This window comes from Camelus dromedarius, chromosome 14 (genome assembly GCF_036321535.1).
Source record: "Camelus dromedarius isolate mCamDro1 chromosome 14, mCamDro1.pat, whole genome shotgun sequence".
Lineage (NCBI taxonomy): Eukaryota > Metazoa > Chordata > Mammalia > Artiodactyla > Camelidae > Camelus > Camelus dromedarius.
Window position 1 is genome coordinate 62,117,859 of NC_087449.1, and position 15,373 is coordinate 62,133,231.

The 15,373-nt window shown below is 39.2% G+C and overlaps 1 protein-coding gene across 5 annotated transcripts in view; it reads right to left on the minus strand.

Annotated features, from left to right (window-relative positions):
- PRDM2 (PR/SET domain 2) overlaps positions 1–15,373 on the minus strand; it is a 109,228-nt gene that overhangs the window by 69,291 nt on the left and 24,564 nt on the right. For all 5 annotated transcript variants that reach the window (XM_031464107.2, XM_031464104.2, XM_031464103.2 and 2 more), the window contains 2 exons: positions 12,454–12,571; positions 10,755–10,858 (listed from right to left, as the gene is read on the minus strand). In XM_031464107.2, the coding sequence (XP_031319967.1) occupies positions 10,755–10,858; positions 12,454–12,571 (222 nt within the window). The remainder of the gene's footprint in view (positions 1–10,754; positions 10,859–12,453; positions 12,572–15,373) is intronic.

A 15,373-nucleotide genomic window follows, 5' to 3' on the forward strand; every position in this document is an offset into this window, starting at 1 on the left:
CGCACCCTGGGGAACATCTGTGTCCTTCCAAAAAAGACCAAAAACCCTGACCCCTCTTTCAGGAGTCAGACCACGTCTACTCTTGCAAGAAGCTTTCCCTGATCATTCCCTCTCAATCCCTCCTCCCAGAAGCTTCCAGCACTTATTCCTTCATTTTAGAGAAAATCTACTTAGCAGATATTTTTAACTTATTCTTTGTATATACATATATACATCTATCTATGTTTTACTTCCCCCAAATGAGACTGTAAAGCACTTGATGAGGCACTGAAATAGAACTGTAGAATCAAAAGGTGAAGATCTGTGAAAATCAAAGCAAAAGAAATGAGCCTTTTACTTTCTCTTTTGGGAGAAAAGAAAGACTCCTGATACGTCCATCACTTGCCTAGACTACACACACATATTCAGTCAAGACTCACCACTCATTTCTTCTTTTCTCGCCTACCCACACTACACACTCTGGTTGACTGCAGCTTCGCTTCTGGAGCAAAGCCCCAGCTCTCTGCTCCTTGGGGCGCGCCTGTGTCTCCCGGCCTGTGACTGCCGGGGCAGTGCCCACCCTACTGGCCACTAACACTGCTTTCTTCCTGTTGGGAGTCAGATGGCCAGCCTAATGCTACATACTTTCCATATTGTCTCACTTAACCTTATGCATCAGGTTCCTTATCTCTTTTTTTAACATGTGAAAATTCAGGATCAAAGGGTAAATAACCTTCACAAAGTCACTTAATTAGTGGTGAAGACAGGCTTGGCCCCAGCTCTACTTGACTCCCCTTACCAGTGCCTTCCTTGACCATCCTAGCTAAAACTGTGAATCCTTCTCTTCCCATCAGCACCCCCAGTCATTCCCCCCAATTTATTTTCCTTCATGGTACTTGTGCTCTTTTAAAGTGTGAGATCATCTACTTACTTACTTACTTAGTGACAGTCTCCCCACACCAGAGTACTAGCTCTGTGAGAAAACGTTTTAGTTCTTCCATTCACTGTAGTACTTCTAAGACCTTGACCAGTGCCTGGCATAGAGCAGGCTCTCAACAAATAACTATGAAATTAATGAAAGGACATAGTTATACACGAATGTACAACTGCCAACATTTCACGAACACCACTATGTGACATGTACCATGCTAGAAGATGCTCTGCAGTTACTTTATTTAATCACCACCAAGTGTCAAGGAGAATATTTTCACTCTCCTGTAAGTATGCACAGTGAGTTGAAAAAACTGGTTGTTTACTAAAGCACTTATCTGCACCATTCTAAAAAGAGGTTATCCACATCACACTTGTCTCCTTTTCAAACTCACTGTCACACTCACCCTCAGCTTATACACGTTTAAGTGTGTGCGTGCACACACACACACAGAGGCACACACGCTTCTCTCCTTTTAAAACAAAGAGAAAGAGCAGTCCCAAATGGTATGGTATGAAGAGACAGCATCAGGATACAACATCTAAACTTTGCACACCAAAATAATATAAGCTGCTTAAATGTTTAAGAGATATTTTTGCCATATTTGCCAGCATGATAAAATAAGGAAAAGGGAGTGGTTAGTTGGTCTTTTAGCATTATCAGTCCATATTCATTCCTTTTTACCAGCTTGGGAATAAAAGGTTTTGTTCTGATTTATCACAGTAGATAGCAGAGTCCCACCCACCACCTATACACATACTGACACAGCTACAGACACCAGTGGCTACAGATGAACGCAGAGATGGTGCTGGAAAACCGCACACAGTTAAAGAAGGCAGCTGGAGGCAGGCATCAAGAGTCTACCTACAACCCGAAGATAACAACACAGCTATACTGGAACGTCCTGGCTCCTGGGTCAGTAAAGACCTTCACAAAGAGCAACGTGTTCCACGTGAGTGAATTATTTATGGATAGCTCATTTTGTTTCAGAAGAGACGAAGGAATCTGCTAAGTCATACTTAAATCAAAATAGTCTTATAAAAAAAGATGAATACTTCAGTTTTTTAAAATGTACAAACAAGTAATTCATAAAGGAATACACCAGGCCAAAACCTTATGGGAAAAAAATTAAATTTACCTAATAATCAAAAATAACTTTAAATTAAATAATATTTATTCATTTTTTTAAGGGAAAACCAAAAATAAGATTAGAAAGCCGACATTCCCTAAAAATACTGCTCAGAGAGTAAATTGGTACCATTTTTGTGGATGGAATTAAGCAATATTGACAAGAAAAATTTTAAATGTACATACATTTTAACCAGCATATACATTGGTAGGAATTTATTCTTTACGTCTGAGATAATTGGGCAATCATACGAAGATGTATGTGCAAAGATGCTCTTAGCAGTGTAGTTCACTACAGGCTGTTTCCAATTAATTGCTAAATGGAAAATAGCACGGATTAGCTCAGTATATAACCCAGGCATGTAGTGGAATATTAAGCAGACCTTAAAAAGTACTGTTGTATGAATGACTAACTGACTTACATGGAAACTTTTATTTTCTGTTACTTTTGTATTCCTTAAGAGTCTTTTCAGCAAACAGACATGATCTCTATAATTAAGGGACAACAAAGATGACCAGAAGTTGTGGAAATATACCTACTGGTATGAAAGACAGTCACATTGCACTGATGACTGAAGAAAGCTATTTATATAATGGATGGCTTATATGACACCATTTTTGTTTTAAACATATGAATGTATGAAAAGAAAAAGAATCTGAAACTTAATACATGAAAATGTTAATAATGGGTTTCTCTGAGAAGTGGAATCATCTATAATTTTTATTTTCTTTCTTCTGCTCATCTGAATTTTCTACCTTTCCTCCACTGATATAGTATTAGCTCTAAGTAAAATAGGCAAGTGGGCGGGGAGAGCCAGTTAGTCTTCCGAAATGAAAACCCAAGGCTGAAGGAAGGCCGCTGAGGTCTGCTGAGTCCTGGACTGGCCTCCCCTCCCATCAGAATCATCATACACGGACTTTTTTTTAAGTATGCAGCTTTCTCATTTTTATTGAGAGTCTAACCTTACAATCAGGAACTGGGATGGAAATGTGTTTTTATACAGTTCCTACCTTAGTTGGTCAAAGCTTGGCTTCCAATCAGAATTAACCTCAGTGACAGATACACAGAACCTACTCTTTAAAATGGGACCGAATTTTGCTTAGTGTAACTACAAATTACTAGACTGCACAAGTACCCCAACACCATGAGGTTAGGCTAGTGGAAAGACAGGGAGAACCAGAATCCCTTCCTTCCAGACAAAGACAGTGCAAAGGCAGGTCAGACTCCCACGCTGGTTCAAGCTCAACAGTGATGTGTAACAAATCTATTTCCAAATCTTCCTAATGATCAAAAAATACTCAGCTGACTTGATCCCAAGGAGACATACTTTCATATAATCAATAATTTTTCCTCATGTGATCTATAAAAGTCCCTTTTAACAAAGCAAGGGGACCTGATTATGTACTACTGTAAAATAATTACAAGTTAACTTTCACATGGAAATTCCCTATCTGGAGAGAAAGAACTGAAGAAAGGGAAGCATCTCTGTGCCAAGCACTGGGCTAGATGCTCTATGTGTTATTTTATTTAACCTTTACAAGAACCCTATGAAATATGAAGCCCCTCATAAATAAGGATACTAGGGAAGTTGGTAATTTTACTAGAACACTGAAGTCACTAAGAGCCAGAGCCAGGATTCAAACCTGGTCCCTCATTTACTCCTCCATTTCTACTTTTTTCTCTTCCCAAACCCCTCCTCCCATCCTTAACCTCCCCCAGGTTATCTGGGCCTAACCTCCGCTCTGCCCCCACCACTAAACAGATTGGGTATTAACTCTTTGTCAAACAGAATGTAATTTTCACACCACCCAATTTAATTCAGTCATTTCAAAAGCCATAATAATAATCTAAATTCACACTTTAGTACACGTTCCAATTTAAAACCACGTTAAAAATTATATCCTCATGATATACAGAGAAAGGCCTGTAAAGAACAAACCAAACTGTTAAATATAGTTAGTTATTACCTCACGGGTTGGGGGTGAGGGTTTTAACTGGTATCTTTTTTTATCATTTACTTGTTATACTGGACATGTATTCATTCAAATTTGCAAATTAAAAACAATTTTCACTCAATTAGTGTGTATGTACCATCATTGAAACCCTCAACTATCTGCCTCCTAGGTCCTTACCCAACCTCAACTTGCAGTAACCGACTTAATTTGACAGAAATAATCACTCCCAGGAATTAAGGCAGAGCAATGAAGACACCGCCTCATGCTGTATCAACTCTGATGCTGAGGTAAGTCTTTTATTCATCCAGACCAGTCCCCACAGAGTCTACAGAAATCACGCCACTCCACTGGCTGTTCTCCGGACTTGCCCCTCCACCTGCACAGAGCCTAGAGCTCTAACACAGTGATGCTGGACACAGAACCTCTTCTGGAGACCTACACGCCATTCAGTGGCTCTGGCTTGTCATACTGCCTGAGGCTCCTTTTCATCTTAATTTCTCTGGGGATCGAGCTTGCCAAATTTCCAACGTTATGATCATTTCTCACTTTCTCTGTCTGTTCTGGAAGACAGACAGTATCTAATTCTATCTAATTATTCTGCGTGTTTAGACTGACAAAAGGAGTAACAGGGAGACAGGAGGTTCGCATCCCCACTGGTCCACAGTGTTACCTCCGATGAGCTTCCGTAAGTAAATAACAACTCTCAGTGCTTTCCAAAGTTAGTTCCAGGATTTCCCCTCACATAGTATTCTGATTTTCTGGTTCAAATGCAGCCCATACATAACATTAGAAGAGAAAGTCCAAGAAAAATGAAGATCGGTAATCTTTTAAAAAGTACTCAAACATTTTTAAAAAGTGATATATAAAACAGATAAACAACCAGGTCCTACTATATAGCACTGGGAGCTATATTCAATACCTTGTAATGGCCTATAATGAAAAAGAATATGAAAATGAATATATATATATATATGACTGAATCACTATACTGTATACCAGAAATTAACACATTATAAATCAACTATAATTCAACTTATCCTTTACATGATCATTCAAATGTTTCTCTTTGATGTTCCAGTTCAACTAATATTTACTTAGCCAGACTCATCTACATAAAGTAATTTCATATATTATCATCTCTTTTGCAGCTGGATAAATCTATGAGGAGCTCATTATCCTCATTTAAAAGTGATGATAAAGAAAAAAAGGATAACGTCCCTTTGGTATAAGAGCATTTTAATGAAAACACTTAATAAAAGTTATGAAGAACTGCATTAACACTGCTACCTAGAAAACACTACACCTCCGTGGCCTGTCCAGATCGCACTTGTTTGTGAGTTACAGAGGTCAACACCCAGAGGGCTTGTTAAGGACCTGGTAAGACAGCCACCCAACAGGAGTAACTTCCAGGAACTACAGACAAAAATGGGTCTTTGGTACCAACCACCTCACTCCTCAGATTGCTTCAGAAAACCAGGGGCTTCTTTTAAGAGACGTTCAAATGCATCACTCTATCTGAAATATTCTGAAGATTCTAGAATAAGGGAAATAAAAGACCTAATAGCTGGTGGCACATTTTACTACAATAAGCCAATCTGTGGGTGATTCTAAAATACAAATCTAAAAACAAAACAGCTGGGTCTCTCAGGCCTGCAAAACCCCGTCCCAGAGCCATTATTAGCAAAGCCCCACACTGTCTGACCCTTGACCCTCATTTGAAATTATTCTGAGTAAGTTTCAGACCAACAACTACACAAGTGTTTCTGGAAAACTGCCCAGTAACAGATGCTCAATAAATGCCAACGGGTTCAAAGTACGGCCCTAATCAACCTCCACTGGATAAATGAGATAACTCATCTTAAATTAGAAATTTTAACTCTGGACCATGGATGTTTAAAAATTTCATACAACCCTAGAAATCATATGCCAAATTCTGCGCATATATTTACATTTGTTTATTTTCTGGGGAGATTTTCAAAAGGGCCTACAACCCAAAAAAGAGTAAGAATCTCTGAGCCCTGCTAATGGGAAGAGCACTGAATATGCAACCAGGAAACCTGGGCTCTAGCCCTAACTCCAACACTGACTGACAGCTTTCGGACATCATGCAAGCCACCTGCACTCAGATTTCTCATCAGTGGAAAGATTTATGGCATTTCTATTATCCTTTTTACTCCACAAACAAAAATCTCCATGGGTCCTCCAGTAGCCTATATGATACCACACATTATATGCCAGCTCAGTGCTTCAGAACTGAGACAGTGCCCAGCACATGGTAAGAGCTTAACAGACAGAGGTTAAGTGAGTAAATAAATAAACTCTCAAAGGTAATTTTTTTTTTTGCACCATAACAAGCTGCCAATTTGAGTACAAGCTGACTTACTCAGGAAGATCTCTTATGTTTAGCTATCTGTCCTTCAAGGTCCTCATCTGCCCGCAAGTTCCTGAGAGAAGCCTAGGACTGGCCGGGCAGTCTCTTAAGACAACCAGCTCCACGGCTAGCCCACTTCCAGGCGCTGACACTGAGATACCAGACATCACCACACCCGCCCTCACTGCTCCTCTTCGTTACACGCTGGGACCGGGGCTAAGCAAACTTTTTCTGCGAAGGTCCTGGCAATATTTTCAGTTTTGCATGCCAGATGATCTCTGTCACAACTACTCAACCGCTGTAGGGCAAAAGCGGCCACAGATAATATGTAAACAAATTAGTGTTGCTGTGTTCCAATAAAACTTTATTAATGAACTGAAGTTTGAATTTCCTATAATTTTCATGTGTTACAAAACAGGTGATTTTTGTTTTAACCACTTAAAAATGTAAAAACCATTCTTAGCTCCAGGACTGTAAAAAAAACAAGTGGCGGGCTGGATTCTTCCCCCTAGTCTGTGGACTATGATGCATGGTTCAGAAGTTGGAAAGTGGCAGTCAGGCCTTTAAGTTACTCTCTGAAAAAACGTACTAGAATCAGCTGGTTGACTTCTCTGCTCTCTTTATCTTCTTGCCTCCATTTTTAACTTAGAAATAATTTGAAGTTAGAAGAATTGAGATGGCAGATAGAAATGTACCTGTTAATATCTGATCATAACATAATTAAATGATAAAAAGTTCATTTTCACTTTGAAAAAAATTACACTTAAGTCTTCTCATTACGTAAAAACAATCTATCAATTTTGATGGAAATGAAGTCCTACCTCTTCCCTCCACCCTCCTGACTCAAAATTTGTTCCTGAATGAATAACATGCAAACAGAAGCAGTGAACTATCAGTTTTCATCTATAAGAATGGGAGAAAAAACTATTAAAAACATTAACAATACTGGGTTTTAAAAAGCTAGGAAGAAATATTTACTCTTGGCGGTTATGTAAATTAGTACAATCGTTTTGGAGATCTGTTAAAAAAAATTTACCAAAAGGTAAAATGTACATAAATTTTGACTTAACAGTTATGCTTCTAGGAATTTATCTTGCGAAGATAACCAGACAAGTCAGCCAATATGTATATACAGCAAGTTTCATACTTTGAAGAACTGTTAATACCATGAAAAAAATTAAAGCTACTTAAATGCCCACTGGTTGAACACTGGAAGGATACAGTGGAATTCCAGGTAGCTGTAAGAACGATGATGTAGACAAGTATTTGACATGGACCTGTCTACAACACACTGAAAGAAAAAAGCACGTTACAGAACTGCATACATACACTGTTTGATCTCAACTGTGTGAATATCTATATGTGGTGATGATGTGTGTGTGTGAGAAGCAGAAAGTTAAAAGAATGCTCACCAAGATGTTCATGGGTGATTTTCACCTTCTTGCTTATAGTTTTCTGTGTTTATGCTATTTTGCAATGAGCATGTATTACTTTTACAATCTAAAGAAGACGTATTAGAAGGTACAGCACTGAGAGCAAACCTTAATGTAAACCATGGACCCTGGGTGTCAATGCAGGGTCATCAGTTTTAACAGATGTCCCACTTCGGTGGGGATGTGGGTAGTGGGGGAAGCTGTGTGTGTAGGGCTGGGCGGAGGTGAGGGGGAGATAAGAACTCTGTACTTTCTGCTCAGTTTTGCTGTGAACCTGAAACTGCTCTTAAAAAATAAAGAATGAAAAAAAAGTCTTATTAAAATAATTCACAGGCAAACAATTCAAAAGTTTTGTTCATCAGAAACAATGTAAGCCCCACAGATGTGAATGTAAAAGTGTTTTATCAGAAGTGGTATCAGAATTCTGCCCATTGCTCAGTGTGTGTGTCGGGGGGGGGGGGGTGACAAGGGAAGTATTACATGAAGTCCAGCATTAAGGTGGCCAGCAGTCCCCACCAGGAACTGATCAAAGAGTGCTCTCCTCTTTCCAGAATCTGTTTTGTGCCTCCACCCTGAGGATACCCCACTGTTTCTCTTTGTTATTTCTGATTTATTAGAATGTCCTCTGTGACAGCTTAGAGGACTTAAAACTGCGTTAGATACTCAAGGGCTCAAGAAAAGCAAGCTACCACTTTGTCTTAGATTAGCTTTAAAATGGAGTTTTAGTTGAGGCAAAAGACCAGGCTGCTAGAAGATAAACTGGCCTTAAGGGGCTTTAATGAAAGAACAAATGCCAAGAGGAGATTTGAATGATAAGCAGTTTCTGTTACATTAATAAGAAGCATTCTGATGCCAGGACAGGACCAAGATTGGAATCAGATAATGAGGAAACACTAAATTTTACCTGGATTTTTATTATCTTCTTTAGAAGAAATATGAACATTATAATTTATGCTTCCTATGCTTTGCCAAATACATACTTCTACATGTGTATGTCATATGTATGTATCTACTTTTATTTTAACAGAGCAAAAGGTTTAAAGTTTTCTGTATGGAATACATACCTCGTAGTCCAAACTATCTGAATGACATCCAGACTTTTTTTCTAGTTGCAGGAAGGAAAAGCCAGCCTTAACAAGAACTAAATCTTTAAACCTAACTAAAAGAGCTGGCAACGTCATAAGGATTCACAAACTGTGACAGTATATAAGTAGAAGTTTCTTAAATTAGCAATGGGATGTTAACAAGTATATAGTAAAAATGGAATCTCTAATACGTCATGGCTCCAAGTTACCATTTGCATCAAACTCCCATGGATTCATACTATGCATGAATTTCAGTACAAATGAAGCTTAATTTACAAAAGGCATCCTTAATAATTTATACAATATACCCAACGATATCAAATTGTTATGTTGAGTAAAACAAGAACCATAAACTTAGGTTTAATATTAATGACATTCGTTCAGTCCCAGCATTAATATACACAGAATTAGAGTAAGAATTTTCTGATCCCCTGATATTATCCTCACTAGGATGAATGCTAACCTGTAGACCAAATTTGTTGGTTTCCCTTGGGAAACTTCTAAAATTAAAAACGCAGTCTATTTTGGAATATAATTTTGTGGTCAAGACATTTTTAATTGTTCAGGCATCATCTTGAGGAATTTGGGGGGGGCTGGGCAGTTTTTCTACACAAACAGCCCTCTTTCAACTCAAAAGTTGTTAAAAAGCATAGAATAATTACTCCCGTGGTAAATCCTCATTTCCCAAGTCTCCTTGGGTTAACTGTCACTAGATTTATTATAAGGGATTCAAAGAAACTCTCAAAATGAGAGAAGTCGTCAGAATTTTCAAGGTAAGAAACACTGCTCGTAGCACACCTCAAATATACAAACGCCAGGGAACTTCCTGATGCAGTGTCCATACATTTCCCAGGCGCATTTTATTTTCAGGCTTTTATATGTTTACACGTGAAACAGATGTAAATTAAGACGGAATTTAAGACATCCTGATAGGAATGCTTTTCCTCACCATCGAAAACCTTCACTTGTTTCAAAAAGGAGTCACACCACTGAGTTCCTTCTACAGGGCAGGGAGGAGCTCCCCAGATCACGTGATGAGGACTAACTTTAGTGGAGACGCCGAGTTCACGTGCAGCACGTCAGGAGATCATAACAAGGTATTTTATCTTCATAGCTTTCTTAATGAGACTATTTTTTTTTCATTCTCTCCATTTTTAAGGCCCAGAGGTTATGTACCCTGCCCAGAGTCACAAAGGCAGGATTTGAACCCAGGTAATCCAATGAAACAGTTTTAACGACCTCACTGTCACACAGGGGACGTGGGTTCTGGTTCTGCACTGACAACACTCAACACGTGGACCCCACAGGGAGGAGCGGTCTCCCTCTGTCCTGGATGGCTTTCCCTCAGGAGTGTGTGAACGCTCCCCGTCTTCCAGGATCGTTATGAGAATGTGAAAAGAACAGAACGAAAGCCTTCCTAAAAGTTCAAAGCACTATATAAATATACCATGTGCTAAATATATCCAACTCTGAATGTTCCAGCAACACATAGATTACTTTGTAAAATACAGAGAAGACCCTACAGTGTGGTATTTGCGCCACCTTGGAGTGTCCTTTACGGTGTCTGTCTGCAAGCTAGTAAGTGGCAGACCTAAGTCTTGGCTGCAAAACAGAGCACCCTGAACAAAGCAAGTAAAAAGTCGACGTGACATTTACTGTTAAGGACAGCCAAGCACTTCCAAAATACACATGTAAACAGCAGTCTGTATCCAAGGAAACACATTTTTCTCTTTAATAAAAATAATCTTGATTTTTAAAGAATACATTAAGATGATTATTTCAATTTCAACATGTCAAATTCTGAAAGCATAGAATGATTTCTTTACAAACGTATAGAATCTGATAAACAAAGGACCAGAATTATTCCTTACCTCCCACATGTATACATTATTCTTAACCTGAGATCTCTTTTTCTTATCACCAACAAATGGCCCAAACTTTTTGCCTTTTAAAATTGGTTTAGTGGCCCAGACACCTAGAAAATAAAATCAATATTGTTATAATGTACATGGTTATTTAAAGATTAAAGCATTAAAATCAAATCAGTTCCACAAAATATTTAAAAGACTAGAGAGCCTAAAAGCAAGGTAATGTTAAATCAATTGCAGTCAAATTAAATCAAGCATTCAATGGGATTTTTATTTTTCTTATTTATATTCTGCTGTATTTTCCTAAAAGCCTGTAAAGAACCTATATCATTTTATAAATATGAAAGAATATTTCATATTTGTTTGTTATTAATTTTTAATTAAAATTACCCAGACAGCACAATCACAATCAAAAGAAAAAGATATTAGAATCTAATAAAACTACAAATAATTTTTAAACTCCTCTTGCTACTTTTCTACAGATTTCAAATTGTCCCAAATGAACATAAGTTGCTTTTAAAAAGGGTTAGAAATACAGTTTTATGAATAAATATTTTTGAAATTCATTTACTTAAAGTGGAAAACCCTCTCCTCTCCACATTTCCACTTTTCAGAGTTTCAGACAACCGAGAGTTATGCTGCGCTCTGGCACTCTCAGGGGTATTTCTACTTTCTCTACGCTGACCGCAAGGAAAACAAACAAGGTGAAGAAGCAGTGGGTAAAGCAGCAGGAGATGCCCTGGAGTCAGGGAACCAGCGCCAAGGTGACTCCCACTGACAGCATCACTTTCAACAGGTTCCCCCCACGTTCTGGCCTCAGTTTCCTTCTGTACAGAAGGAGGCTGTGGTCTTGGCCAGTCCTGCCCAGCTCTGATGCATGAATTCCACTTACTGTAGTCTGTCATGAATCCCACTTGATATCACAGCTAATAATCAACTAGTGGAGATAAATAAATCAACCACTTTTATGAATGATATAATATAAATGGTCAAATTACTCACTGAATAATTTTCAATGAGAATTAGAAAAAGTATTTATTAAAGATTTATTCACACACATATATACATAAACCAGAATATGAGAAATACATCTTTAAAAAAGGAAACAGGATGTAAACATGATATATTTCAAGACTGTACTCTGATTAAATTTTATAATTTACTTCCTTAGCCTTCTTTCTAAAGATTAGGACACAAAAGCAAGATCAATTACAAAAAAGCTTGGCTGCATTCAACAAGAAATTTCAACTAGAAGCATTCAAATACACTCAGGTCATAATTCATTCAAGAATCTACTGAGGTCCATGAAGCATCAGGTACTAGAGACATACAGATAAATAAGAAATGAAGAAACTCACAGTGACAGGGACAGATGTGAAAACAAATACAAAATAATGAAATAAATATAATCACACTCAAACCAGGGTGAATCAGAGAGGAGGGAGTGATACATTCTGCAGGAGGAAGAGCTGGGGAGACACGGAGGAAGGGGCTGCTCAGGCTGAGTCATGGAGGATGCTGGATGGGACTGGAGGTGTTTCTGGTTTAATTTTATAATCTATGTCCACCCCAGATTCTTAACTGGAAAACATAACCTTCAAAGTCTGTTGCCTTTACAGTGAACTCCTTACCTGAAATCCCAAAGGAAGCCTCTCTGCAGCCTGCTCTCCCTTCCCGTCCCCTCCTGTGACCCAGTACTCACCAATGCGAGTCTTGTCAACAGCAGATGGGAAAAGCCTCACTTCCTCCGGAAGGCCTCGAAGCACATGTTCGGGTACCTCCGCCAGGCTCTCAGCGGCCGCCACAGGCTCAGCTGTGCTCTGCAAGTTAAGAAACAGAAGGATAACAGCAAAGGGAAGAAAACCCAGCTCACGTTTTAACTTTTTTCTGGTCCAATAAGCAAATATGCAAAACTGTAACTGAAACCCGAAGCTGGCAAGTCAGACTCAGACGATGATGTCAAGCAATTCAGGAGTTGCTCTGAGGCTTGTTTTTGAGTCTCCAAAGGAAACCGCTGTAACCTTCCAGCGTGTCTGTGTTAATCTATTTTGTTCCCGCCACCTGTGGCCATTTTAAAAATATGTAAATCTCGGGCACCATATTGTTTTAAACTCCCACAAAATCTGGCAACAAAATATAGCTTAAGCTTACTTTTAAGTCAAAGGCTACTATCAGCATTTTAGAACACTCAAAAAAAAAAAAAAAAAAAACACTCCCCACTAAAATGAACACTTTCAGCACATGCTGTAAAGGCCGTGCCAGTCAACCAGACCCCATCCCAAACAGGCCTCATCTCTCCAGCTACAACACCCTCTTGACAGGGACTTGAGCATCCAAGTGAGAACACTACAACTTATTCTGGGCCCTCCATGGAAGTGCGACCTTTCCAGGAAACAGTAATTTACACCACATACCAAGTAATTAAGTCCCCACAATACCACAAAGTTTCTAAAAAATAGAGAATTTTACACAATTACTAACCAAAGTATATGCCATATATTCACTGTAATCTTAAGAAATAAGACTATTAGCTATGTATGAAAGGGAATGGAGCCAACCCTTAAAACATGACTGTCATTTTAAAAATAACTTTCAAATCAAAGGAAAACCAAGTGGCTATTAACTGGCTCCACATATACTCTAAAGAACTGATGTGCAGATCATGACACCACCAAGAATGATGGGTTTTGTAGTCTGAATGTTTTTTATTTCACTGCAAAGGGAAACATTTCTCAAGGACTTTCAAAGAAACCAACATGGGCAAAAAGCAAAACTCCAAGCTAAAAAGATTAATTTTCCCACAACAATGAAGTTCTTGTAGTTTTTAAGACTGTTTTATGCCAAGAAAATATCATCTAAATTTTCATACTCTCAGCGTTTCGTTTTTTAAAAAATATCAATAGGCTGCTTCGAGAGAAATAAACCCCACGGCAACAAACAAGTCACTATGAAGGTCAACTCTCTGCTAGTTTGAGTTGGAATGCACAGAAGTGGGCATCAAGGGACTGGCGTTCATTCCCTGGACGGGCAAAGCCCACAGCGCACACACACTTCAGAAGCACAAATGCTTCAATCCAGCTCGATTCACACCTCGGTCCTGACAGTATCACCAAGCACACTTTAGATGCTTTCCAACATATGGGAATAGCAAAACTGCCCAGAACATGGTCGTATGGTATTTTTCATTAGCTAAAGGGTGAATAAATTGAGCACACAAATTTCTCACTTCTAAATACAATGCCCCCGCTTAGAAATTTTTAATCTATAAACTGGAATTTTGAAAGTGAATAAATTTTTCCAAAGGGGGAAAAGATGTTAAACTGGCAGCCGGTACCCTAGGCTATACAGTCATTATTTTCAGATGGATAACCTAAGCAGTGTCAACAAGCCCTGGCCGCAGTGACGGGTCCTGTCAGCACACGGCCTTCAGCACCGGAATGACGAGTCCTATCAGCACACGGCCTTCAGCGCCGGAAACGGGAGTTTTCCTCCCTTCCCAGGTGGGACGCACACGAAGACTTAAAAGGATGTCTTGTGTTTGTGAATGAGTTTACTCCAAAGAGCCCAAGAGGCAGCAGCTGTTGCTGCCTCCTCCCATCTCCCACCCCCACCCCCCATATAAAGGAGGAAACCGAGGCTTGGGGAAGTTGTCCAAGTTACTCAGGGACAGGATTTGAGCCTTTGTCTGTCAATCCCCAGAGTCCAAGCCCATACCACTGCGGCGTCTCCAGTTAAGATTCTGCTCGATCGGGTCTGAGGCTCTCACGTAAACCATGGTGACTATGGTTGACAGCACTGGATTATAGAATTGCAATTTGCTAAGAGAGCAAAACTTAAGTATTCCCACCAAAAAAAGAAAGAAAGAAAGAAAGAAAAAGATAAACATGCAAGGTGATGGATGTGTTCATTAACTAGATGGCAGAAATCCTTCCACAACGTATAGGTGTATCAAACCATCACAACGTACATACACTTTAAATATCTTATCATTTTATTTGCCAACTATACCTCAAGAAAGCTGGGAGGGGGAAAAAGAAAAGATTCTGCTGGAACATAATGTAAGAACCTCTGCCCTAAAACCTCCAAACTTCCATAGAAATGTCAACAGGAGACAGCACCTAAGGCAGGAATGGTCATTCCCACAGGAAATCTGCAACGAGTGTAAGTTGGAGACCATGTATGTTAAAATTTCTGAGATGCCTGTGACTGTAAGGGACCTCAGCAGGGCTGGCACAAGAGGAAAGAAGGAAAATACCCATGCACGTATTTAGTTACTTTCAGCAAACCCATTATTTTCATTTCGGCCCCTTTACCTAGTAGAGGAAAGCTTTTTTCCTGTTTATTTTAGTATCCTTCACACTACAACAGGCCTCAGCTTAATCAGGAGGACCGCCATCCAGACACTGGCCAGCCCCAGGGCCTTCCTCCCTGTCTCCGGCTGTCGGAATCCCCATTGCAGTGGCTACGGCTGGAAACGGTGTGGAACGTTTTCAGAAAATCAGTGATTTGAGAAGGAGAAGGTGGTGGTGGGATGGCTTGCCTAAACAGAACTACCCTCTTCCCTCCCTTATTTTTCCTTCAGAGCTCTTATCACCTTTTAAAATAATTACTTGTATAATTAT